The sequence below is a fragment of the Chiloscyllium punctatum genome, chromosome 1 (assembly GCF_047496795.1).
Source record: "Chiloscyllium punctatum isolate Juve2018m chromosome 1, sChiPun1.3, whole genome shotgun sequence".
Classification (NCBI taxonomy): domain Eukaryota; kingdom Metazoa; phylum Chordata; class Chondrichthyes; order Orectolobiformes; family Hemiscylliidae; genus Chiloscyllium; species Chiloscyllium punctatum.
Window position 1 is genome coordinate 106,794,828 of NC_092739.1, and position 27,234 is coordinate 106,822,061.

Consider the following 27,234-nt stretch of genomic DNA (forward strand, 5'->3'; position numbering starts at 1 on the left):
CTCAGCAGGTCTGGCAGTATCTGTGAAGAAAAATCGGAGTTAACGTTTTGGGTCCAATGCTTAGATCAGAGTGGTGCTGGAAAAGCACAGCAGATGTTTCGGGCAAAAGCCCTTCATCAGGAATAGAGGCAGAGAGCCTCCAGGGTGGAGAGGTAAATGGGGGTGGGTGGATTACTCTTCGGAGGGTCGGTGTGGATTTATTGGGCCGAAGGGCCTGTTTCCACACTGTAGGGAACCTAATCTAATCTAATCTGGGACAGTTATTATTGTGTAGAAGTCTGCAAAGAATTAATAATTTAAAACTACAGTTAATGAACTCATGTCTTACGTATAGAGAATCACCATATATGAAGTACACCATATATGAAATACATCAAATGAAATGACCAGTGAACTGAAGAGCCAGTGCATTAATTTTATTTCCAATACATTCTTCTTATCTAAAAATGTTAACAGAACAATGTACTATTGTTTTTAAGTAGATCTCAAAAATTTGAATACATATTATCTTATTTAGCTGGTGTGGAAAAAAAATCCTAGCTTATCACAGCTCTTCATATTTTAGATAAAACAAGTTGATTCTTGTTATTTGGAATAAACTAAGTAATACAAATGTCCTTCACAAACCTTTTTAAGTTGCAGTGAGGATGGTGGACTTTATCTTTGCAAAACAATAAACATCAATTCAAAATTAAAGGCATAGTACAATTGGAAGTAGACATTGTAACTTGGCAGCAATTAATATATAACGATAATACATATCCATTGTAAACAGTCATTCAGTCATAGTCATACAGCGTGAAAACAGGCCCTTTGGTCCAACCAATCCATGCTGATTATTTTCCCAAATTAAACAGGTCTCACCTGCCAGTGCTTCGCCTATATCACTCCAAATCTTTCCTATTCATGAACGTATCCAAATATGTTTTAAATATTTCACTGGCAGTTCACTCAACACACGAACCACTCTCCGTGTAAAAAAAATGTTGCCCACTATGTCCTTTTTAAAACTTCCTCCTCTAACCTTAAAAAATGCCCCCTAGTTTTGAACTCCCCCATCCCAGGGAAAAGACGCTTGTCATTCATCTCATCTATGCTCCTCATGATTTTATAAACTTCCTCAACCTCCTATGCTCCAGTGAAAAAAGTTCCAGACTTTCCAGTCAGTTTCTATAACTCAAACCCTCCATTCCTGGCAACATCCTCATAAAACTTTTCTGAACCTGGATAATATGCTACCTATAATAGGGCCCTCAGAACTGCACACAGTACTCCGGAAGAGGCCTCACCAATGTCCTGCACAACCTCAGCATGATATCCCCACTCCTATACTCAAAGGTTTCAGCCGGGAAGGCAAGCTTGCGAAATGCCTCCTTAACCACCCTGTCTACATGTGACGTACATTTCAACAAATGATGTACCTGATCCCCTAGGTCTCTCTCTGTTCTACAACACTATCTGGGGCCCCACCATTGTTTGCCCTTGTTTGTGGCAATACCTCACATTTATCCAACTTCAGGTCCTCCTGCTTCCTCCTCCTCCTCAACCCATTGACCATTTGATCAGGATCTCTTTGTAATCTTAGATAACCTCCTTTACTGTCCACTGTACCACCAATTTTGTTGTCATCTGCAAACTTAATAACCTTGCTTCCAAAATTCTTATCCAAAACATTTATATAAATTACAAGCAAAAGTTGACCCAATATCGATCCCTGTGGAACACTGCTGGTCACAGGTGTCCAGTCCAAAAAATAAACTTCCACCACCACCCTTTGTCTCCTAACATAAAGCCAACTTTGTATCCAACTGGCAAACCTACACTGAATCCCAAGTGATCTAACTTTACTAATTAGTCTATCATGTGGAAGCTTATCAAAGACTTTACTAAAATCCGAGTAAACAATGTCTACCGCTCTGCCCACTTTGGTTATTTCCTCAAAACACTTACACAGACAAAACGATCTGAATTTCATAGTGCAGAATACACTTACTTAATGTATGCATTTGATGGTGCTAATACTGTTTGGAATTGTTAACCACAGGGGTAAGAAAAAGGGATTTTTTTTTGTGATAGTTTATGGGCTACTTTTATAAGACATAAATCTGTTATTCTTATGAGGATGTGCTATTATTTGGAGGAAGATCCTGTGATCTTTACTGGGGTTGCGCTCGATATAATTGGAAGATGGGCTCTATTGTTATGATGCAGAAATAAGTTGTGATAGTTACAAGGAAAGGTAATAATTAATGTAGCTGCTGTGACATTTATGTGAGATATGATGGGATATTTATTGAAGATTATGTTGATTATAATGTAATTGTGTCTGTGATAATCTTTGGCATTTATGTTGAGATTTTAGTGGGGCTTTTATGATATTTATGAGGTTTCTTCCAGAATATTTATGAGGCAATTGGTATTATATTAATGTTTGTGCAATGATATTCATTGAAGTTATGTTGTGATATTTAAGGGTCAAGTGTTAGGACATTTACTGGACTGTATGATGGTATTTAAGGTGGATACACTGTTTTATATATATTGAAGTTTATGCTGGGTTATGTTTGGAAATGCTTTGCAATGCTGACAGAGACATCCTTGGCTAGTTAAGATTTATGTTGTAAGATTTATGGTAGTTATAATGTAAAATTTATTAAGATTTGTGTTATGATTTTGAAGGAAATGTTCTGGGATATTAATGGAAATGTGCTCTGTTACTTCTGGTGAACATGTTATGATATGCCTCACAACATATGTGTATGTTATTTATGAGACGTTGCTGTGTTAATTATCAATATTTGTGCAGATACATTTATACATGACATTCTGGAATATTAATGGATTTTTTAATGCTGCTTGATATTTGCAAAAGATTGCTAGAATTTTGGAACATTTGTAGTTTTATGCTTTGGCTTTTATGCAGAATATGCTGGCAGTATTAAGATGGATACACAATACAATTTATTGGAGTTTGTATCGATACATTTTATAGGTGCTTTTTTCTAGGACATGTGAAGAGTATGTGCTTTGATATTTATGGGATCCATACTGGCTTAATTGATGTTTATACTAGGCATGCTGCGATATTGTTGTGATTGTACATGAAAGGCTGAGCGCAGAATAGGAGTGTGGTCTGACCCTAATGTAAATTATGTTGTCATGATTATTGGTATTTTTGTTCCAATATTTTGGGAGTTAGCATTGTGATAAATTTGTAAATTGTACTTTTCTATTTATCTGATGACCTCAATGGCATTACAGACCTATATAAAAATAACAAGTTATAAAAAATGCATGATTTTTTAAACTTACACTACCAGTGATACCACCATTTGGCTGGTCATGGTTATCTATCCATTTAAAACTGTGTTAATTGTACCAAGAAGTAGTTAGTAGTCAGGAAATATTCCTACTGACTCACTGAAAGTGATACCCATTTGTTCTACACCCATCTCCTTTTACTTTGAAAACGCTTTTGACAATTCTGTTTCCACCATTACTGTTGGTAGAACAATTGGCGTTGTTGCTGCAAAGTACTCAAAGCATTTGCTTCATTCTTTTGGTGACAATATTCATTTTAAATGGATGGAAAACTGTTAGATATCTCTATCAATAGCACAATTGTAGAGAATATTTTATCAGTTAAAAAATAGTTGATGCATAAATAATGTTTTTCTCTAAGTTAGTCATTAATACAAGGTTAATGCAGTAAACTACAATACCCATACTGATGGTAGCATTATTTTGGCACATGTACTCAATTAATAATTAGTCTTTGATATAACTGAGTATGTTATTCAATTATACCAAAGCCACAATGAAAAGCTTTAATTCCAATGGACTGCAGTTGTTCCAGAAGGTACTTCTCTATCAATGTCACAAGGGATGGGCAATAACTGAAAACCTGGCCAATATTAAAAATCACACAAACCAAGTTATGGTCCAACAGGTTTAATTGGAAGCACTAGCTTTCGGAGCACTGCTCCTTCAGCAGGTGGTTGTGGAGGAGCAACGCTCCGAAAGCTAGTGCTTCCAATTAAACCTGTTGGACTATAACCTGGTGTTGTGTGATTTTTAACTTTGTACACCCCAGTTGTACATCTCCAAATCCTGGCCAACATTGTTTATATCACACAAATGAATGGGAAGACAAATGTAAATTTCAAGCAAAGTATAGTTGAGTAAGATTATGCATTCATCCACTACTGCTAGCCAATCCTACTGTATCAAGTGACTATTGAAACATCTCAAAGTGTTTCTATTCTCTATCTTACTCAAAAGAACATTTATTTCCAAGAAGCCATAAATTACTTTGATATTGATACTGAAATTGATTTTCACCAGTTTGTATGCCCTCCCTTTGACATTAATTTGAACTAAGCTGAAAGCTAAGTTGAAAGTGTTGCAAATTCATATATTTCTGGTACTTAAAATTAAAAGCATTGATACACATTTAACATGTCAAGTACGACCAAATTACAAGTAAGCATTTTACTATATACACTTAGATTGAGCCATATGTTTACCCACAGGTTCAAAACAAAGATTTCCATTCCAAAATTTTACACAATGTTCCTTTTCATTCATATTGGTCATGTTTCAGCAACTGCTTGTAAACTTTTCTGTTTGCCTCCGGGGATGCCACTTTATTGAGTGGCAATTTATAAATAGCTTTGTTGTTACTGGTAATCAGCAGAAACACGAGTGCGGAAAGGCAGAAAGGCCATGTTCCTGCAGGTAATCCAAACTGGAAAATAACATAAAAGAAGTGTTACAACAGCAGAACAATGAAAGCACATTACAAATGCATCAGTAAGATTTTGTCCGTTATCGGGTCAAAGCAACAGTGAGAGAAATGATCCATTTATGATATTTTTTGGCAATAATTAAGGGACAATTGTTTGTGAGGTTTTGATCTGCTCTTCTTCTTCTTCGAAAAAAATGTCAGGCAGGCATTGGTTTAGCATCTTATCCGAAAGATAGAATTTCCAATAATGCAGCTCGCCTTCACTTCAATACATGGCACAGTGGAATAGATTTGCAAAAAGGGAGAGCAGGATTGGCCTCAGAGGTGGCTCTTAACAAGTAACTCAAATTTCTGGTTTCCTTATGTGAACTAGTAGAATGGACAGAATTACTGGTGAGAAGAGGGCATTTTCTGGAATGCACAGGAGCTGTGGTGAGGTCCCACTGTTATCTAGAGGTCCCAACTATGGAGAGTGTGGTCCTGACCATGGTGAGGTTGGGATACAATGATGGTCAGGGGCTCGAACATGGAAATTGTTCAAAGCAAGCGGTGAGCTGAATCTGCCTGGTGCTCACCCTTGTTTCCTTGGCCAATTTGTCTGTCATTGAGCTTGTTGTCAAGTTTGGTAAGATGAGAGGTTCAATATTAATAGGGTAAGTTGGTCTGTTAACAAGAAGTTTAACAAACAATAATTGGCAACTTGCCAGTACTTTGCATGAATCTTGCCATGCTGAAAAGCATAAAAGATCATGTGAGCTGTTCCTGATGTCAAATTGAGCCTCACAGCATTTATAGCTTGATACTGCCACACATCTCACCATTGACCATGTTTCTCAGACTCCTATAAAATTCTGCCCAATTAATCAATTAGTTCTCTGCCCTTTCTCTATTTCTCATTATAAATTCTCCTGGTTTTGCATTTAATGGACCTACTTTTGCCTTAGCCAAACCTTTTCTTTTTACATATCCATAGAAGCTTTTACAGTTCATTTTTATGCTTTTTGTGAGATTGCACTCAAATTGTCCCTTTCTTAATCCTCTTTTGCATATTCTGAAAATCTCTGAATCCCAGATTTCCTACTAATTCTGACAACGTTTTAAGCATTTTCATTCAATCTTATACAATCCTTCCCTTTGTTAACCATGGTTAACTGACCTTCCCTGAGTTTTTGCAGCTTAAAAGAAACATAGTTGCTGTAAGCCATGTTCTTCAAAGAAAATGAAATGCAAATGTACAGTCAAGCCTCTTAATGCATTTTCCATTCCACATCAGCCAGCTTGTGCTTCATAATTTCCCTTATTCAAATTTAACACCCTTGCTTCAGAATGAACTATTTCACTTTAAGACATGATGTAAAATTCTATTGTACTGTGCTCACGTGTCCCTAAAGGTTCTTTCACAACACGATTGTTAATAAATCCTTTTTTACTATATAAGTTTAGTTCTAAAATAGCCTGTCCTCTGGTCAGCACCGCAACGTACTGTTCAAAGAAACCATCCCTAAGAAACCCATCCTCCATGGTTTTAGTGCTCAATTGGTTATCCTTGATTTCACCCACGATTACTGTGGTGCCCATGCTAGAAAATTCTCTCATCTCCTGATTAACACCATGATCCACACTATCACTAGCCTATAAATGATTCCAACAAATGAACACTGCTTTTTGCTGTTTTTTAGCTACACTCAAACAGATTTCACATATTATTCTTCTGATCTGCAATCCTTCCTTACTAATATACTAAGCCCTTCCCTTACTCTCTGTGGGTTGTCACCTTGTTTTGGTGGAGAAGCTTATGTGGTCGTGAGATCTTGTGAGCGATGCCATCTGGAGCGATGTTCCTGGTATGGTCACATGGCTGTAAGGACAAAGGTGAGGTCCCTAAAAAAGAACAATCCAACCAAGACCTCAATGGTGGTTTGAACTCAATGGCTATGAAGGCGGATAAAACCTGCAACAAATCCATCAGCTCCGATCATCGTGGTCTCCATGTCATTGGAATCAGTTGGTTAGTTTGTGAAGTATCGTGTGCTTCTTGGAGTGCAACATCAAGTACATGTTAAACAAACACCTGCATAGGCATCTTCGCTCTGTGGGCTACCTCTTCAAGTCTTTTGGTGGTCAGGGGAGGGCGATGGAAGCAGGCAATGTGATGGCTGGAAACTCCTAGTTAAGAACCAGCACAAAAGTGGCGAATACTTGATTCAGTCGCTCAACCTTTGGATAGAAGCTGGAAAGTTGTTCGGTAGCAGTATTCAGGTCTGACCAGCCTTATTTAGGATCCCCTCTGCTTACCCTGAATTTGGAGAGGGCTAGAAAAGGTACCCTAAAAATAGTCTGCTTTACCCCACCTTGTATGGAAAACCACGTCCGGAAGGTTCATCATTATGTGGTCGAAAAACATCGAGAAGTGAAACTATGAGATTTGGAACCTGGAATATACGAACTCTGATGGATAACCAAACCCAGACTAGCCAGAGAGGAGAACTGCCTTTGTTGCCCAGGAACTCCAAAAATTCAACTTTGACATCTTTGCTCTGAGTGAGACCTGCAGAGCTGCAGAAGGGCAACCAAAAGAAGAGCAAAGTTAATGCACCTTTTTCTGGAAAGGACTTGATCCTGAACAACTGAGGATCCATGGAGTAGGTTTTGCCATCTGAAACAGCCTACTTCAGAAGCTAACAGCAAAACCGCTGGGAATCAAAGAACTCTGCATGGCTCTGCGAATCCAGCTCATCAAGAACCAACATGGCACCACCATCAGCGCCTATGCTCAAACTCTGGATGCTGAAGATGAAGTAAAGGAGAACTTCTACGCCCAACTTGATGACATCCTTTTCTCTTTCCCAACAATGACAAGACCATTCACTTGGGAGACTTCAGTGCCAGAGTTGGAAAAGATCATAGGCTCTGGCCTCGAATAATAGGCAGGGAAGGAGTTGACAAGGTCAATGCCAATGGAACACTCTTCCTCACCAAAGGTGTTGAACTCAATCTGGTGATTACAAACACCCTACTTCACCAGAAAAACAGGCATAAAGTCTCCTGGCAGCATCCATGCTCCAAACACTGGCACCTCATCGACTATATCATCGTATGATCTCAGGACCAACAAGATGTACTGACAACAAGAGCTGTTACTGGTGCCAATGAGTGCTGGGCAGACCATCGATTCATCTCATCCACCATGAGAATGAAGATTCAGCCCAAAAGGAAACACCAACATCAGAACACTATCAAGAAGTTCAATGTTGTCATCCTGTAAGACATCAACTATGTACAGAAGTTCCAACAAAATCTTCAAGAACAACTGCCCCAACATGTCCCACCATCCATAGAAGAACAATGGAATCAATTGAAGAACACTATTATCACCTTCTGCAAAGAAACAATTGGATTCAAGATGAAAAAAACATCAGGATTGGTTCAATAATAATGACAAACTACTCCAACAACTTATCGATGAAAAGAGAAAAGCTTTCATCACCTTACAAGATGACCACCAGTCGGCTACTAAAACGAAACACTATCAGGAATGCAAGGCTGCAGGCCAGAGGAGCATCTGAAATCTGAAAAACCAATGGTGGAGGAAGAAAGCTCAGGAAATAACAACTAGTGGACACCAACCACACTCGAGGCTTCTTCAATGCAATTAAAGCTATTTTTGGCCTATCTACTCACAGTCAAGCCCCTGTCAAAAGCAAAGATAGTTCAACCATCCTGAAGAGCAATGCTGACATCAATTCTAGATGGAGGGAGCACTTTTGAATCTTCTAAATCAAACTGTCCCATTTGACAGAAATTTGATCAACAAAATACCAAAACAGTCCGTTGATGACTCCCTAAGCAAAATACCAACTCTGAAGAAGTCAAGGAAGCCATCAAAACCTTGAAAAACAACAAGGCTGCTGGACTCAATGGAATACCAGCCAAGGTCTACAAATTTGGAGGTAACCTGCTTCATTACCAACTGCATCAACTTCTCATCAAGATCTGGATAAATGAAGATGTACCAGCAGACCTTAGAGACTCAGTACTCGTTACCACCTACAAAAGGAAAGGGGATCAATTTGAATGTGGAAACTATCATGGAATTTCCCTGTTAGTAACAGCCAGAAAGATCCTCATCTGTTTCACGAACAACCGGCTGTTTCACAAATCATAAAATGATTTTCTAAGTATATTGCTAAGATTTGCTTAAAAATGGATTCTAATATATATTCAAAGACTGATGTTAGTTAATGTTTTGAGTCCAGTGACTCTTTCTCAGAACTGAAGGAGGGTCACTCTGATTTCTCTGCACCGATGCTGCCAGACTTGCTGAGCTTTTCCAGTAACTTCTGCTTTTGTTTCTGATTTGCAGCATCCACAATTCTTTTGTTTTTTTTACTGACATTAGTTTGACTGATCTATAGTTCCTTGTTTTCTCATCCCTCTTGTCTTGAATCGTAATGTCACATTAGTTAACTTAATTTGTCGAGACGATACTAGAATTTGGGGATCTTTCAAAAGACAAGACCAATGTAACCACTTATTCTGAAATTACTTCTCTTTAATCCTGGAATATAGGCCATCAGTTCCTGGAAATTTGTCAGCTTTTCATATGTTTCACTGATACTTTTCTTTTGTTGATATAAATTATTTTGTTATTAACTCTTTGTAATTAGTCCTTTATTAATAACTTGCATTGTCTATGAAAACTTCATCATGATCCATGTACCATTTTTGTAGTAATATCATCAATATTGATAATCATACACAAGTTATAGTTTTATAATAATTATATCAATTTATCTGAAATGCTCAAGGAGCTCAAACAATAGTCAACATCCATGTATAATTATTAGTTTCAGCTCTAGATTTTCAGAACAGGTCCCCAAAGCATACTCCATCCTTAAAAGTTGTACTTTGGATTGTCTTGGTTTTTAAGAGGATTGGATTTACAAATGCAGACAAAGTAAATGCCACCTGGTAGTCAGTTATTTTAATTTCTTGTGTGTAAACTCCAAACTAATACCAAAGTAAGAGAGCTTTCCAGGAAATTCAGGCAAAATTTAGCATGAAAATTCACTTTCATAGGATCTCTACAGTGGCCCATTTTTCCCATTGAGTCCATGCTGACCCTCTAAAAAGCATCCCAGCCAGACCCACCTATTTACCCTATCCCTGTAGCCCTACATTTCCCATGGCTAATCCACTTAGCTTACACATCCCTGGACACTATGGGATAATTTAGCGTGGCCAATCAACCTAACCTGTACATCTTTTGACTGTGAGAGGACATCAGAGCACCTGGATGAAACCTGGGAGAATGTGCAAACTCCACACAGACAGCTGTTCGAGAGTGGAATCAAACCTGGATCTCTGGTACTTTGAAGCTGGAGTGCTAACTATTGAGCCATTATGCCACCCCAGTTTAGAGATAAAGATTCTGAATAAAATGCAGGAAGTACTAGCTGAATAACTTTGTAGGAAACACTGCTTTCTTAAAGTGCATTAAAAGTTTTATATTTTGTGATAGCAACTTACCACAGACATCATGTTCATCAGTGCTTCTCCTAAGTACGCACAGAACATTGCTATTGGACGAAATTGGAAAAAAAAATTCAGTAAGAATGAGGGACAATGACTAGTTTTCTTTAATTAGTGTTAAGTTACTGTATTACATTGAAGAGGACTTCAATATCTAATATTTCTTACTTTGAATTAATTTGTCATATGGTTCTTGTTTAAAATGTGAAGATGAGTCAATGGGACTGTATTTTACATGGGGACATACTACTCCATCATTCTATGCCTGTTAGAAAAGTTGTTCTCAAACCAAGGAGCTTTAGAAAAGGTTGTCCTGCTACAGGTGTTATACTACAGGTGGGCTTACCGGGTAAAGGCAAGTATTTCTCCCCCTCTGTGGAAGGAATATTTGCCCTTTAGAGCTGTCAAAAAATCAGATTGGCTGACAGTTCTTGCAGTTGCAAGCAGTGCCAGAACATAGTAGTGGGCACTGTAGGAAAGAATACAGTATGGATCCTGGCAAAAGATAAATTGGGCGTTTTTGGGCATTGGAGGATCAACCATCCTGGAGAGGAGCTTCATTGGCTGAGGTTCACAAGTTTTGAAAGCTAGACAGGGAGGCACAAAGGATGAACTTATGATATGATCCCCGATGTGCACAGAGCACTCACTGAACAATGCCCTCTCCTTTCTTTCTGCTTTTTCACCCACTTTGGTGAAAATAATGGCTTACCAAAGTTGCACATCTTCCATTTCCCAATTAATTGGTCTTAAGCATCTCAAGAGGCTTAAAGGCATGGTGGTTAGTACCTTACTTACCTGTCACACTTTACACCATCCCCAAGAAAAAAACACCCCCATGGAGTGGCTGCAGAATTCAGACTGTGGTGAAAAGTCAAGTGGCCAAAATTGTATTGGTACTAAGAAACCAAATTATTTACATATTGTAATCTGATAATAATCATTTGTTGCTAAATTAATAATAAGTTGGATGCATTATTTTATACTTATAGAAATCTCCAAAGCATTTGTGATCAAATTTGCATTAATTCTGCAAAAACATTCTTTACCTACAGACTTCTCAGTTATTCTTTCATCAAGTAGATTAGATTAGATTACATTACAGTGTGGAAACAGGCCCTTTGGCCCAACAAGTCCACACTGACCCGCCACCCACCCCTTACCTAACACTACAGGCAATTTAGCATGGCCAATTCACCTGACCTGCATATCTTTGGACTGTGGGAGGAAACCAGAGCACCCAGAGGAAACCCATGCAGACACAGGGAGAACATGCAAACTCCACACAGTCAGTCGCCTGAGGCAGGAATTGAACCCAGGTCTCAGGCGCTGTGAGGCAGCAGTGCTAACCACCGTGCCACCGTGCTGCCCTCCTGTAATAGGACTACAGCTTCTCACATTGGAAAAAGCTACATAAAATGTAAAAATGTAAAAACAGGCTGAGGAATACAAGTATGAATTTTATAAAGAATCTAGCCAGTGACTTGATTATAGTAATAGAAAATGAAAGTCTGGGAATTGTTTCTTTCCTGGCTTGAATCAAGCAAAAGTAACTGCATAAAAACATATAATTTTTTTAAAATGATAGATCGCTGCTTTTAAATAATGCTATTCTGATTGAATTCTACATATCTGCCATCATTCTATGAAAGCTATAAATGACTGGATTGTCCCTCTTCACGTTCTCACATTAAACTGCTGACCATCCAATCCTCTTTTCTGGATGTTATACCAACTGACATTGCTAATAGTTCTCTGTCTTCACATATTTACTGTCTCCATTTCAAACCTGCCACCATCACCCCCTGCTCAAAGATCCCTCTCTTCAACTCTCTGGTCTCGCAAATACCATTCCATTCCAGGTGGCATGGTGGCTCTGTGGTTAGCACTGCTGCCACACAATGCTAGGAACCTGGATTCAATTCCAGCCGGTCTGTATGGAGTCCGTGCCTATGAGAGTTTTTCCTGGGTGCTCTTGTTTACTCCTGTAGTCCAAAGATGTGCAGTTCAGGTGGATTGACCATACTTAAAAAAATTGCGTCATAGTGTGCAGGCTAAGTGGATTAGCCATGGTTGGTTGATGTGAGGTTATGGGATTAGGGTGGGATGCTCTTCAGAGGGTTAGTGCAGAGCAGTGGGCTGAATGGGCCCTGTCTACACTGTAGGGATTCTACAGTCTACCTCCAACTTCCTTTTCTTCTCCAATATAGATCATTTATTGACCCTCAAATCCATGCCCATTCCCCCACAATTACAGGTTAGCTGGAATGGAACTGATGGATGGTCAGGTTAATGGGAGAATGCTTAATGCTGGATTCTCAACATAACATTATCACAATCAAATGGATTTGAGTTGGCCAAGATGCATCCAGAAGCAGGCAGGGTATCACAAATCACACATAATTTGGAGGTCTCTGATGCAATGTTACAATTATCTCCTAATAGTATTTTTGCTATGAAACTGTTTAAGATTCGCTCATTGTTTTGCTTACAACTTATTTTGAAGATAGAAGTTGCAGTTACTGAGAGAAAATGACAGCTGAGTCTTTTTTCCTCATAAAAGTTTGTGAGTAGCTAACAGGTTTAATGAAAAATCATACTAACAAAACCTTTTCATGTTGCTAAATCCATTATAAATGGTTATATTTAAATACAGTTTTTCCATCATATTACAAATCTTGATATAAAAATGTTCAGAAAATGACATATGGACACTATAAGTGTGCCAGCACACATCAGAGCTTTAGTATTATTGATAATATGTACCACACATTACTGCCAAGAGGTGGGTTTGCCAAGTAAGGGCATAGAACATTCCTCCCACTGCAACACATGCCAGAACACAGTTGTAGCTCCATAATCCATCATAGATTTTCTGGAATGGTGAACCCAGAGATAATCCTAAAAGCAAGTGACAAAACAAATTAAGTAACTGCTCAATCTCTTAATGGAAGCTATTTTCAATTTGCTTCTGTACAAATTTGTTTGTTATGTTGTTATCACATTAAAATAACAAACCAATGGATACCATATTGCACATCTAGTTTCCTCTTTTTGTAGGGCACAAATCTAAGGAATTTTATGGAGCATCACAGAAGACATTCAGAAGAGAGATGATGGTATAATGGTATTGTTGCTGGACTGGAAACCCAGATTAAAATTCTACAGGTCTAGGTTCAAGTCTTACCAGAGCAGATGGATGGAATTTAAATTCAATACGAATCAGAAATTAAAAATCTGCTAAAAGTCTAAGGGAAGAAATGAATGTGGATGGACCACTTTGCATATATTAAGGCAAACACAGTCCTATCGATCTTGAAAAGTCCACCTTATCAACATCTGGAGGTGAGTGCCAAACTTGGGAGAACTTTCTCATAGACTGACACAGTCACAGTTATGGTACCACAACTTACATGCAATATTCCTGTTCCACAGGCATTATAGATTGAGCAGAAGTGATGGCATAGTGGCACACAGTAAGGAGGGAGTTGCCCTAGGATCCATCAACTGAATTAATTGGCTCTGGATCCCATGCCATCAGATAAACCATTCCAATTACCATGTACTATCTGATGAGTCAGTACCCCTCCATGTTGAACAGCATTTGAAGGAAGCACTGAGGGTGTCAAGGGTACAGAATGTACTACAGATGTTGACTTCAATATTTACCACAAACAGTGATTCCGCATTATTACTGACTGAACTGGTTGAGTCTGAAAGGATGCATCTATTAGACTGCGTTATAACAGGTAGTGAGGAAACCAAGAAAAGGAAAAAGTGAGCTTGACCTCAGCTTCACCAATCTGCCTGCCTCAGATGCATTTGTCCATGACAGACTGAATATTAGTGACTGCCACACAGTCATTGTGGAGAAACGTCCCATCCTCACATTGAGAATACACTCCATGTATGACATTATCACAATGCTAAATTGAATAGACTCTGAACAGGTCTAGCAACTCAAAACTCGGCATCCATGAGATGTTGTGGACCATCATCAGCAGCATAATTTTACTCCTACACAATCTACAACTTCATGGTCCAGTATATCCCTAACTCTATTATTATCAACAAGCCAACAAACCTGGCTCAATGAAGTATGCAAAAAAGGCTTGCAAGGAGCAGCATCAGGTGTATCTAAAAAGAAGCTATCAATCCAATGAAGCTAGAACACATGGCTCATCAACTCTACAACCAACAGATGCAGTCTGGACACATCTGGTTGTGGTGATGGGCAGTTAAACAATTCACTGGTTTGGAGAAGCCTCTACAAATGCCCATATTGTCAATGATGGAGAAGCCCAGTATGTCAGTGCAAAAGATAAGGCCTTAGCTTTGGCAACAATCTTCAGCTGGAATTGCTGATTGGATGATCCATCTTGACCTCTACAAACATGCTCAGAATTATAGATGATAGTCTTCAGACAATTTGATTCACTCCATGTCATAATAAGCTGGAAACACTGGATTGTGCAAAGACTAAGGGTCCAGACAACATTCCAGCAACAGTATGCTCCAGAACTTGTGCCTCTAGCCAAGTTGTTCCAGTACAGTTATAATACTAGCATTTATCCATCAAGTGGAAAATTGCCCTATACACATAAAACAGGACAAACCCAACCTTGCCAATTATTCTATTAGTCTACTCTTAATCATCAGTAAAGTGATGGGGAAGACATCAACAACAGTTACTGACACTCAGTTTGGGATTCTGCCAGGACCACTGAGATATTGACTTCACGACAATCTTGGTTCAAACACAGAAAAAAAACCAGCTGAATTGCAGAGGTGAGGTGACAGTATCTTCTCCTGACATCAAAACTGCATTTGACCCAGTGTGGCATCAAGAAGTCTAAGCAATAGGAGTCAATAGGTATCAGAAAAATACACAGAGTCATATCCAGCACAAAGGAAAATGGTTGTGATTGTGGGAGGTCAATCATCTCAATTCCAGGAATAGCTCAAGGTAATGTCCAAAACCCAACCACCTTCAGTTGTTTCACCAATAGTGGTGCCAACATTGTAAGGCCAGAAATGGTGACATTCTCTGCAGAGAGCACAATATTCAGTATCATTCACAATTCCTCAGATATTGAAGTAGTCCATGTACAAATGCAGCAAGAATTGGGCAATATTCAGGTTGGTGTGGCAAGCAGTATCAATTCTATTCTAATGCAGCATTAGCATTGTGTCGCTATTTTTACTGTTTGGGCTGCTATGGTTCACAAAGGCAGCTCACCTCCTCCTTTTCAAGGATAACTCGGGATGGGCAGTAAATGATAGCCCATCTGGTGACACATACGTCCAAGAATACTTTTTTCAAAATGCTGGGGTTCATTGTTCTGGCAGCCATTTCCAATGTGCCTCTTCACCTTTAGCATTTGAAGGGAGGTGATGGACTAGTGGTATTATGGCTAGGCTATTAGTCCAGAAACTCAACCAATGTTCTGGGGGCCTGAGTTTGAGTCTTGACAGGGAAGAAGGTGGAATATGAATTCAATAAAAAAATCTGGAATTAAGAATCTACTGATGACCTTGAAACCATTGTAAATTGTCGGAAAAACCCATCTAGCTCAATAAAGTCCTGGTCTGGAATACTCATGGAATCATTCCTTACAGACAATGTCCCAGACACCACTATCACCATCCCTGGATATGGCCTGTCCCATCGGCAGGACAGACTTAGCAGAGGTGGTGGCACAATGGTATACACTAGTCTTCCAGTGCAAAATCGTGGCAGAGTAGGAGGTTCCAGCTGGAGCTCCCCTGCTTTGCCTTCTTTTTTCTTCTCTTTTCTGTAGTTTTACTCCCCTCACCCACCCCAACTTAAACTTATCTGGAGGGAATAGAGAATGGAGCAGGTGAGCCCAAGTCCAGGCCGACATGGGAGACAATGGTGGTGTGGGATACGAGTCCTGGAGGCGGGTCGCGGGCCAGAGTCTGGCGTGTGATGCAGTCTGAGCCTATGCTGGTCTGGGAGATGAGTACTGGAGGTGAGTCATGGGCCGGAGCCCAGCACAGGAGACAGTCTGAGTCCAAGCAAGCCTGGGAAGATGAATCCTGGTGGTAGGTCCGGGCTAGAGCCCTGCACAAGGAGGCAGTGAGGCCTTGAGTTCTGAGGGCCGGCAGGCATGGACTCAGTGAAAAGGGCTGCAATTGGAGTACTTTTTAAAAATACTTTTATTTTTATTCTGAATTTTGAGTAATTTGAGTACTTTTAAAAACTTTGTATTTCTATACTAGACTGTACTTTTTCCCCCACTCTTTCAATTCTGTAACAGTTAGGTATCTGTACCTAGGTACCCTGTACCTAAGATGTTAACAATGTTAACATTGCAAATTTTTCACAGCACTCATTCAATTGCACGTAACAATCAAGGTTATTCTATTTTATAGATGTGAGGGGGTTGCTGTGGACCTTAGCATTGACTCTGGACTCATGAAGTTTCATGGCTTCAGATTACACTCAGGCACAGAAACCTCCTGTTGATTATCATGTACTGTCTTTCCTTACTGCTGATAAGTCAGGAATCCTCCATGTTAATCAATACTTAGAGGAAGTACTGAGGACAGCAAGGGTATAAAATGTACTCTGCATAAGGATTTGGATGCTCACTACCAAGAATGGCTTGGCAGCAGCACTATTGTTTGAACTGGTCAGGCTCTAAAGAACATAATTGCTAGACTAGGAATGTGGCAGGTTGTAATGGAACCAAAAGAGGGAAAAATGTGCTTACCAATCTACAAGCTACAGATACATCTGTCTATGATGGTATCAGTAAGAATGATCATTGCACAGTCCTTGTGGAAATGAAGTCCACCCCTTCACATTGAGAATAACCTCCATTGTGTTAGATGGCGTTATCACCATGTTGAATGGGGTAAACTTTGAATAGATGTAGCAATTCAAAACTGGGCATCCATGAGATGCTGTGGGCCATCAACAGCAGCAAAATTGTATTCCAACACATTCTGGAACCTCATGGCCCAGTATATTCCCCCACTCAACCATTTCCATCAAACCTGGGGATCATCCCTGGTTCACTGGAAAATGCAGGAGGGCATGCCAGGAGCAGCACCAGGCATACTTAAAAATGAGGTGTCAACTGGTGAAGCCAGCAAACAGGACTACTTGCATGGCAAACAGCATGAGCAGCAAGTGATAGACAAAGCTAAGTGATCTTTCAACCAGTAGATCAGATCTACATACTGATATCTGCCCCATTTGCCTGGAAATGATGGTGGACAATTAAACAATTCAAAGGAATAGGAGGCTCCACAAATATAATCACCCTCAATGATAGAAGAGTCAATGCATCTTCAGCCAGAGGTGTCAAATGGATCATCCATCTCAGCTTGCTCCAGCAGTTCCCAATATTACAGGTACTGGTCTTCAGCCAATTTGATTCACTCCACATGATATCAAGAAACAGTTGGAGTGAATAAATACTCCAAAGGCTATGGTCTCTAACAATAATCCAGCACTGAAGATGTGTGTTCCAGAAATTGCCACACCTCTAAGCCAAGTCGTTGCAGTACTATTACAACACTAAACTCTACCTGACAACATGGAAAAGTGCCTCGGTATGTCATGTACACAAAAGCAGGACAAGTCCAACCAGGCCGATGACTAACTATCAGTCCATACTAAATCATCAGTAAATTGATGGGAGGCGCCATCAACAATGCTACCAAACAGCATTTCCTTGGCAATAACCTGCTCATTGATGCCTAGTTTGGGCTCTGCCAGGGCCAGTCACCTCCTGACCTCATTACAGCCGTAGTTCAAACATGGATGAAATCAGTAAATTCCAGAAGTCGGGTAAGAGTGTTGGCCCTTGAAATTAAGGCTGCTTTAGGCTGAATACGACATCAAGGAGCCCTAGCAAAACTGGAAACAGTGGGAATCAGGGGACAAATTCTTTGCTGGTTGGAGTCATATCCTGCACATACGAAGGACGATTGTGGTTGTTAGAGGGCAGTCATCACAACCCCAGGACATCTCTGCAGGAGTTCCTTAGGGCAGTGTCCTAGGTCCAACCATCAATAGCTGCTTCACCAAAGATTGTCCCTAAATCATAAGGTCAGAAGTGGGAATGTTTGCCAATGATTGCACAATGTTCAGCACAATTTGTGACTCCTGAGATACTGAAGCTGTCCATGCTCAAATCCAACAAGGTCTGGAAAACATCCAGGCTTGGGCTGACAAGTGACAAGTAACAATTGCAACACACAAATGCTCGGCAATGGCCATTTCAAATAATGACAAATCTAACTGCTATCTTGGATTTCAAATGTGTTACCATCAATGAATTCCTCACCACCTCCATTCTGTGGGTTTCATTGACCAGAAACACGACTAGATTTGCCATATAAATACAATGACTATCAGGGTAGGTCAAAGGTGAGTAACTCATCTCCTGACTTGCCAAAGCCTATCCACCATTTCCAAGGCACAAGTCAGGAGTTTAATGGCATACTTGCCTTGCCTGGTGAGGTACAGCTCCAACAACACTCAGGAAGCTTGAAACCATCCAGAACAAAGCAGCCCATTTGATTGGCACCACATCTACATACATCCACTACCTCCACCACTGACACTCTGTTGCAGCATTGTGTACTATCTACAAGATACACTGCAGAAATTCACCGAAGATCCTTCACCAGCATCTTTCAAATCCACAATTACTTATATCTTGAAGGACAAGGACAGCAGATGCAAGGGAACTCTTCCAACCACAAGTTCCCCTCTCAGTCATTCACCATCCCAACTTGGTAAGGTACTACCATTCCTTCACTGTTGCAGGGTCAAAATCATGGAATTGCTTCCTAAGGGCATTGTGGACATGGATTACAGTAGTTCAAGATGACAGCTCACGACCACCCTCTCAAGGACAACCAGGGATGGGTAAACACCCATGTCCCAAGAGTGAATAAAAAAATCCTGACACCATGAGCAATCTTTATTGTCGCACCTTATCTGATGCCATTTGCAAATTGGTTCCTTCTTATCCGTCGTGCTTGTTACATTCTCAAACTTTTGCAAATTTGTCAAACTTTATTTTTCTTTCATTCATCCATGTTAATTTTGCTTGATTAAGTCTTGCTATTACCTGCTTAATATTGTATTTGAGCATTTCTCCTATGATAGATGTTAGACTAACTGGCAGCCTTCCTGATGAAGTGCTTGTGCCCGAAATGTCGATTTTCCTGATCCTTGGATGCTGGATGATCTGCTGTGCTTTTACAGCACCACACTCTAGCATCTGTAGTCCTCATTTTCACCTAACTGGTTGATAGCTTCCTACTCTTGATCTCTCTCTATTTTTGATAAGAACAGATGTTATTCGCATGTAGAACGTACTGGAAAATGAGCAATGCATGCACTATCATTCCAGCCACTTCCACTAAGATCATGGGATGCAGGTCATTAGGTCCAAATGACTTGTTAGTGTTTACTCCTATTATTTTTCCCAGTACATTTTCCTCTTGTGAACACGATTGTTTTAAGATCTTCTCTCTCTTATGCCTTGAGATTTTCTGCTGTCTCATCTTTTAACCTATTCTCCCATTTTATTTTAGAAAATTCTGCTTTCACACTCTTGCAGTTGCCTTTGCTAGTTTCTAGACACTAGTTTCAGACTGAAACTTCTAACCCTCAATTTGAATGTGAAATTCTATAATATCTTGATTCCTCTTGCCCGTAGGATCCTTTATCATGTGGTTCTCAAATACTACTGTCTCATTATACATTACCTGGTCTAAATTAGTCTGTTCCATGAATGGTTACCGAACAAATTAATCCACAAAACAGTCCCAGATATTGGACTGGAAAATCACTAAGTAAGGCAAAAGACGGGAAATTATAAGCTGATTAGCCTGACCTCAGTGGTTGGTAAGATTTTGGAGTCCATTGTGAAGTATTAGATTTCTGAATACATGGAAGTGCATGGTAAAATAGAGCAAAGTCAACATGGCTTCATCATCAGCATACCTGACAAATCTGTTAGAATTCTTCGAGGATATAATGAGCAGGTTAGACCAAGGAGAGACAATGGATGTTATCTATCTGGACTTCTGGAAGGCCTTTGATAAGGTGTCACACAAGAGGCTACTGAGTAAGATAACGACCCATGCTGTTAGAGGCAGGTTCTAGCATGGATAGAAGATTGGCTGTCTGGCAGAAGGCTGAGAGTGGGGATAAAAGGGTTCTTCTCAGGATGGAAGCTCGTGACTAGTAGTGTTCCATAAGGGTCGGTGTTAAGACCACAACTTTCCAGTTTGTACATTAATGATCTGGATAAAGGAACTGTGGGCATCCTGGCTAAGTTTGCAGATGATACCAAGATAGGTGGAGGGAGAATTAGTATTGAGAAGGCGGGGAGGCTGCAGAAAGATTTAGATAGGAGAGTGGACAAAGATGTGGCAGATGAACTACAATGTGGGAACTTGTGAGGTCATACACTTTGCTAGAAAGAATAGAGGCATGGACTATTTTCAAAATGAGAAGGAATTCAGAAATCGAAAGTGCAAAGGGATTTGTGAGTCCTAGTCCAGGTTTCTCTTAAGGTAAACTTGCAGGTTGAGTCAGTAGTAGGCAGGCAAATACAATGTGGTCATTCATCTTGAAAGGACTAGAATGTAAAAGTAGAATGTACTTCTGAGGCTTTATAAAGCTTTGGTCAGACCACATTTAGAGTATTGTGAGCAATTTTGGGCCCTATACCTCAGGAAGGATGTACCGATTCTGGAGAGGGCCCATATGAGATTCAGAAGAATGATTCCAGGAAAGAAAGGCTTAACATTTGAGGAATGTTTGAGGATTCTGGGACTTTACTTGATGGAGTTTAGAAGGATGAGGGGAGACCTGATTGAAGCTTACAGAATATTGAACTGCCTGGGCAGAGTGGATGTTGGGAAGATTTTTCCATTGGCAGGAGAGATCTGAGGGCACAGCTTTAGTGTAAGGGGAAGAACGGAGATAAGGAGAACCATCTTCAGCCAGAGAGTGGTGAATTTGTGGAATTCATTGGCACAGAAGACTGTGGAGGCCAGGTCATTGCATATATTTAAAATGGAGATAGATAAGTTCTTGATTGCCAAATGGATCAAAGCTGACTGGAAGAAAGCGGTAAAATGGGGTTGAAAAGGCTATTAGCCATGATTGAATGGTGCAGCAGACTCAATGGGCGAATGGCCTAGTTTGTGCTTCCATGTCTTATGGTCTAATGGCCTTATATGGACTCCTCCTCAAGCTTACTTCTGTTAATTTGATTAAATCAGTCTTAAACGAAAGTTAAAAACTTCCACAATTATTGCAGTACCTTTCTTACATTTTTTAAAAATACGTTTTCACTTAATTATGATCAGAGGACCTTCAAACTACCTCCATCAACCAATGTTTCTTTTGCTAGTTATTTCCACCTAAACTAATTCAAATTTTGATCCTTCAGCCCAGATTATTTTTTTCACAAATATACAAATCTCATCTTTTAGTAACAAAGCTAACCCACCCCATTTTTCTTTCTTCCTACCCTTCCACGTTTTGCCTTGGGACCCTTCAACCCCATGGCATCAACATCAACTTCACTAGTTTCCAAATCTCCCTTCCCCCCCCACCTCATCCTAGATCCAACCCTCCAACTCTGCACCGCACTCTTGAACTGTCCTACCAGTTCATCTTCCTTCCCACCTATCTGCTCCACCCTCTCCACCGACCTATCACAATTACCCCCTGCCTGCATCCACCGATCGCCTTCCCAACTATATTCCTCCACCCAGCCCCCCCACCCCCCCCACCCTCCATTTATCTCTCAGCTCCCCTTCCCCTCCACATTCCTGATGAAGGGCTTATGCCCGAAATGTCAACTCTCCTGCTCCTCTGATGCTGCCTGACCTGCTGTATTTTTCCAGCACCACACTTTTCGACTCTATCCTTCCAAAATGTAAAAAATGAGAATATTCAAGTTCCATTTTGCAACCATGTTTCTGGGATGACTGTCTAATTATAGTCATCTATTGCTATTTCTGTTATCAAATCAGTTGTCTTATTGTGAATATAGCAAACATTCAAGAAAAGAACCTTTAATTCTGCCTTTGATTTTTTTAACAGTGTAACCTTTTTCTCTGGAGTATTATTATGTGACGTACGGTGTATGGTTAATATGTATTTAATACCATTCATTTTAGAATTAGGAGTTTAAACTTGTGGAATGTCAGATTTAGCAGGTGTGTATATGAAGGGGTTTACTGATGAATTTATAAATATTTCTGGAGTCAGTGACTTAATGTAGAGGCAACAGGATGGTGCTGATGGGAGAATTTAATTTTCCCAACATTGACTGGGATACACTTGGTGTCAGAGGTCTGGATGGGGCAGAATTTGTAAGGTGCGTCCAGGAGAGTTTTCGAGAGCAGTATGTCAATAGTCCGATGAGGGAAGGGGCCATATTGGACCTGGTGTTGGAATGAGCCAGGCCAAGTGGTAGAAGTTGTGGTGGAGGACTTTTTAGGGAACAGTGACCACAATTCTGTTAGTTTTAGAATACTCGTAGATAAAGATGCGAGTGGTCCTAAGGGAAGAGTACTAAACTGGGCCAAGGCCATTTATATCAAAGTTAGGTAGGAGCTGGGAAATGTAGATTGGACACAGCTATTGGAAGGGAAGTCCACATTAGATATGTGGGTGGCTGTCAAAGGTAGGTTAAAGACAGTAGGTTAAAGATAGGTATGTCCCATTGAAAGCAAAGGAGAGGAAAGGCAAGATTCGTGAATCATGGATGACAGGAGAAATCGTATGACTAGTCAAGAGGAAGGAAAGTGTATATAAGGTCCAGGCAGCTAAGAACAGAACGGGCCCTGGAGGAATATCGGGAAAGTAGGACCAGTCTTAAACGAGGAATCAAGCAGGCTAAAAGGGGTCATGAAATAGCTTTAGCAAGCAGAATTAAGGAGAATCCCAAAGCCTTTTACTTTGTAGCAGTGTTCACTGAGGAGAAGGACATGATGAATGTTGAGATTAGAGATAGAAGTTTGATTGCTCTGGATCATGTTGACATAAGTAGGGAAGATGTGTTGGGTAAGCTAGAGGTTATTAAGATGGACAAATCCCCAGGACCGGATGGGATCTATCCCAGTTTGCTGAGGGAGAAGAGAGAGGAAATACTTGCCACATGTATCCTGGCCACATGTAGCCCTGACAGATATCTTTGTAGCATCCTTAAATACAGGTGCGGTGCTGGAGGACTGGAGGGTTGGTCATGTTGTCCCCCTATATAAGAAGGGTAGTGGGGATATTCCGGGTAACTACAGACCAGTGAGCCTGACATCAGTGGTGAGAAAGTTGCTGAAGAAAGTACTGAGGGATAAATTCTATTTATATTTGGAAAAGAATGGGCTTATCAGTGATAGGCAACATGGTTTTCTGTGGGGGAGATTGTGCCTTACCAACTTAATAGAGTTCTTTGAGGAAGTGACCAAGTTGATAGATGAAGGAAGGGCTGTAGGTGTCATATACATGGACTTTAGTAAGGCGTTTGTTAAGGTTCCCCGCGGTAAACTAATGGAGAAAGTGAAGTCACATGGTGTGCAGGGTGTTCTAGCTAGGTGGATAAAGAATTGGTTGAGCAACAGGAGACAGAGAATAGTAGTTGAAGGGAGTTTCTCGAAATGGAGAAAGGTGACCAGTGGTGTTCCATAGGGATCAGTTCTAGGGCCACTGTTGTTTGTAATATACATAAATGATCTGGAAGAGGGCACTGTTGGTATGATCAACAAGTTTGCAGATGACACGAAGATTGGTGGAGTAGCAGAAAGCATAGGGGTCTGTCAAAGAATACAGGAGAATATAGATAGACTGGAGAGTTGGGTGGAGAAGTGACAGATGGAGTTCAATCCAGGCAAATGTGAGGTGATGCATTTAGGCAAATCTAATTCTAGAGCGAATTTTACAGTAAATGGAAGAGCCTTGGAAAAAGTTGATGAGCAGAGAGACCTGGGAGTTCAGATCCATTGTACTCTGAAGGTTGCTGCACAGAGTGGTCAAGAAGGCATATGGTATGCTTGCTTTCATTGGACGAGGTTTAAGTATCAGAGCTGGCAGGTTATGTTAAAATTGTACAAGACTTGGTTCAGCTGCATTTAGAATACCATGTACAGTTCTGGTTGCCACAATACCAAAAGGATGTGGATGCTTTGGAGAGGGTGAAGGTTTACGAGGATGTTGCCTGATATGGAAGGTGGTAGCTATGAAGAGAGGTTGAGTTGGTTAGGATTGTTTTCATTAGAAAAAAGTAGATTGAGGGGGGAACCTAGCTGAGGTCTATAAAATCATGAAAGTTATTGACAGGGTAGATAGAGATAAACTTTTTCCCAGGGGGAAGGATTCAATAACGAGAGGTCACGCTTTCAAGGTGAGAGGAGAAATGTTTAAGGGGGATACATGTGGCAAGTACTTTACACAGAGGGTGGTAGGTGCCTGGAACGCATTGCCAGCAGACATAGTAGAGGCGGGCATGGTAGATTCATTTAAAAGGCATCTGGACAGATGCATGAGTAGGTGGGAAGCGGAGGGATACAGATGCTTAGGAATTGGGCAACAGGTTTAGACAGTGAATTTGGATCGGCTCAGGCTTGGAGGCCCGAAGGGCCTGTTCCTGGCCTGTAAATTTTCTTTGTTCTTTTTGTACTTTTAATGTAAAAGAAACAGTATGTGAGCTATAAGTCTTGGGGCTAATGGCAATTTGTTTACATTGGAGGAGGCTTTATGAGCAAACAAAGTAAACAGTAATGTGCATTTAGCTTCAGTTAGAAAGATGAGGAGTTGTATTCTTTCAGTTTAAGGGAGATAAACAATTATTAACTATGAATATATAACAACTAGTTAAACTCTAAAAGCCTTCTCTCTCTCACACACACACACTCACAAAATAATTGTAAGGAATAAAAACCTTGGGAAACAGTTCAATGATGGGGTGTTCTTGTTTCCCATGTGCTTCAGTTCTCTGATCTTTTCCTTTGCCTTTTCACAGGAGGCAGTGACTAACTATTCACAAATTATAAAGTATCTGACTAACTCATTAAAAGTAACAGTTTACAGTTACTGGTAGCGAATAAATACTGGATTTCTTCAGGCATTAGGCATTTTATTGAAATTAACATCCTCTGCCTTTCAGCAGTCTAAAGGCTTCTTCTAGTATTGTTTACAGCCCCAAGCTGTTCACCCACCAAGAACTAGTCCAATTATTGTTGTCAGTCTGGTGGGCTTTGGTGTCCACAACTAGCCACAATTCCATAAACGAATCAGCAAGTTATTGCAGCTAAATCTCACTGTGTTCACAGGCAGTCGCCAGTTATGAATGGTTCCATCCTCAAGTTTATTTGTAAGTCAATTTATAATGTAAGTCAGAACACAATAAAATACAGTTCAATATAAAATAGCCATTTATAAGTACAAGCAAATGTTGGCACATCTGATATTTTAAAATATTACTAATATGGCATCTTGTGTGTAAGTATAAACATTCATTTATAAGTCAGACATTAGTAAATTGGGGACCTCCATCCACACATTAAAGCTATGCCATCTCCTCTGACAACTCTTCCCCCTGTTTGCAAAGCAGCAGTGTAAAAACAACTTAAAATGAGTTTCAGTAACTCAGTTTTCAAACGTACAGCAATTCCTTCTGCAATTCTTTTTTCTGAAGCAGTCACTTTCCCAATTCAGTCAAGATAAAATATGAAGTAAAATTAAAAGATATAGCCTTTACAAGTGAAGCAAGAGTCTGATCATTCTCGTGGCACTAAGTGTATATAGTTATTAGAATGTGAGTAAGCACGTACATTGAAAAGACATTTGGCTCCACCAATTTCTCTTTAGTGAAGCATCCAACCTCCTCCAAGACTTCTCATACAACAATACATTTTTAGCTGACAAAAGTATCAAATGTAAAGTAAACTAGCCAGTTTAATATCTGCCAAATGAAAGACAAAGGCTAAGCTCATGGAAGTTTATGTAAGAATATAAGAATCAGGAGTAGGCCATCTAGCCCCTCGAGCCTGCTCCACCATTTAATAATATCATGGCTGATCTTTTTGTGGCCTCAGCTCTACTTAACCACCCTCTCAGCATAACCCTTAATTTCTTTACTGTTCAAAAAATTATCTATCGTAGCTTTAAAAACATTCAATAAGGGAGACTCAACTACTTTACTGTACATGGAATTCCACAGATTCACAACCCTCTGGGTGAAGAAGTTCCTTCTTAATTCAGTCATCAATCTGTTCCACCTAAATTTGAGGCTATGCCTTCTTGTCCTAGTTTTACCTGCCAGTGGAACCAACCTCTCTACTTAAATCTTATCTATCCCCTTCATAATCTAATACATTTCTATAAGATCCCCCCTCTTTCTTTTAAATTCCAATGAATGTAATCCCAGTCTACTCAGTCTCTCCTCAAAAGCCAACCCGCTCAACTCCAGAATCAACTTAGTGCACCTCCTCTGCACTTCCTCTAGTGCCAGTATATTCTTTCTCAAGTAAGGACACCAAAACTGTATGCAGTACTCCAGGTGTGGCACTACCCTATACAGCTGTAACATAACCTCCCTGTTTTTAAACTCAATCCCTTTAGCAATGAAGGACAAAATTGCATTTTCCTTGTACTTATTTGTTGCACCTGTAGACCAACCTTCTGTGATTCATGCACAAGGACACCCAGGTCCCTCTGCACAGCAGCATCCCACAATTTTTTAACCATTCAAATAATAGACCTTTTTACTATTATTCTTACCAAAATGGATGACTTCACGTTTATTAGCATTGTACTCCATCTGTCAGACCTTTGCCCACTCATTTAAACTATCTATGTCCCTTTGCAAAGTTTCATAGTCCTATGCATACTTTGTCCTACCACTCATCTTCGTGTCATCCACAGACATTACATGTGGTCCCCAACT

At 40.1% G+C, this 27,234-nt stretch overlaps 1 protein-coding gene across 3 annotated transcripts in view; it reads right to left on the minus strand.

Moving 5' to 3' along the window:
* Positions 1 to 4,048: 4,048 nt before the first annotated feature.
* The window catches only part of LOC140478575 (urea transporter 2-like), a 65,382-nt gene continuing 42,196 nt past the window's right edge, over positions 4,049 to 27,234 (minus strand). For all 3 annotated transcript variants that reach the window (XM_072571808.1, XM_072571800.1, XM_072571815.1), the window contains exons 7-9: positions 13,046 to 13,180; positions 10,277 to 10,326; positions 4,049 to 4,747 (exon numbers count right to left, since the gene is read on the minus strand). In XM_072571808.1, coding sequence (XP_072427909.1) covers positions 4,580 to 4,747; positions 10,277 to 10,326; positions 13,046 to 13,180 — 353 coding nt within the window. In that variant the 3' untranslated portion in view covers positions 4,049 to 4,579. The remainder of the gene's footprint in view (positions 4,748 to 10,276; positions 10,327 to 13,045; positions 13,181 to 27,234) is intronic.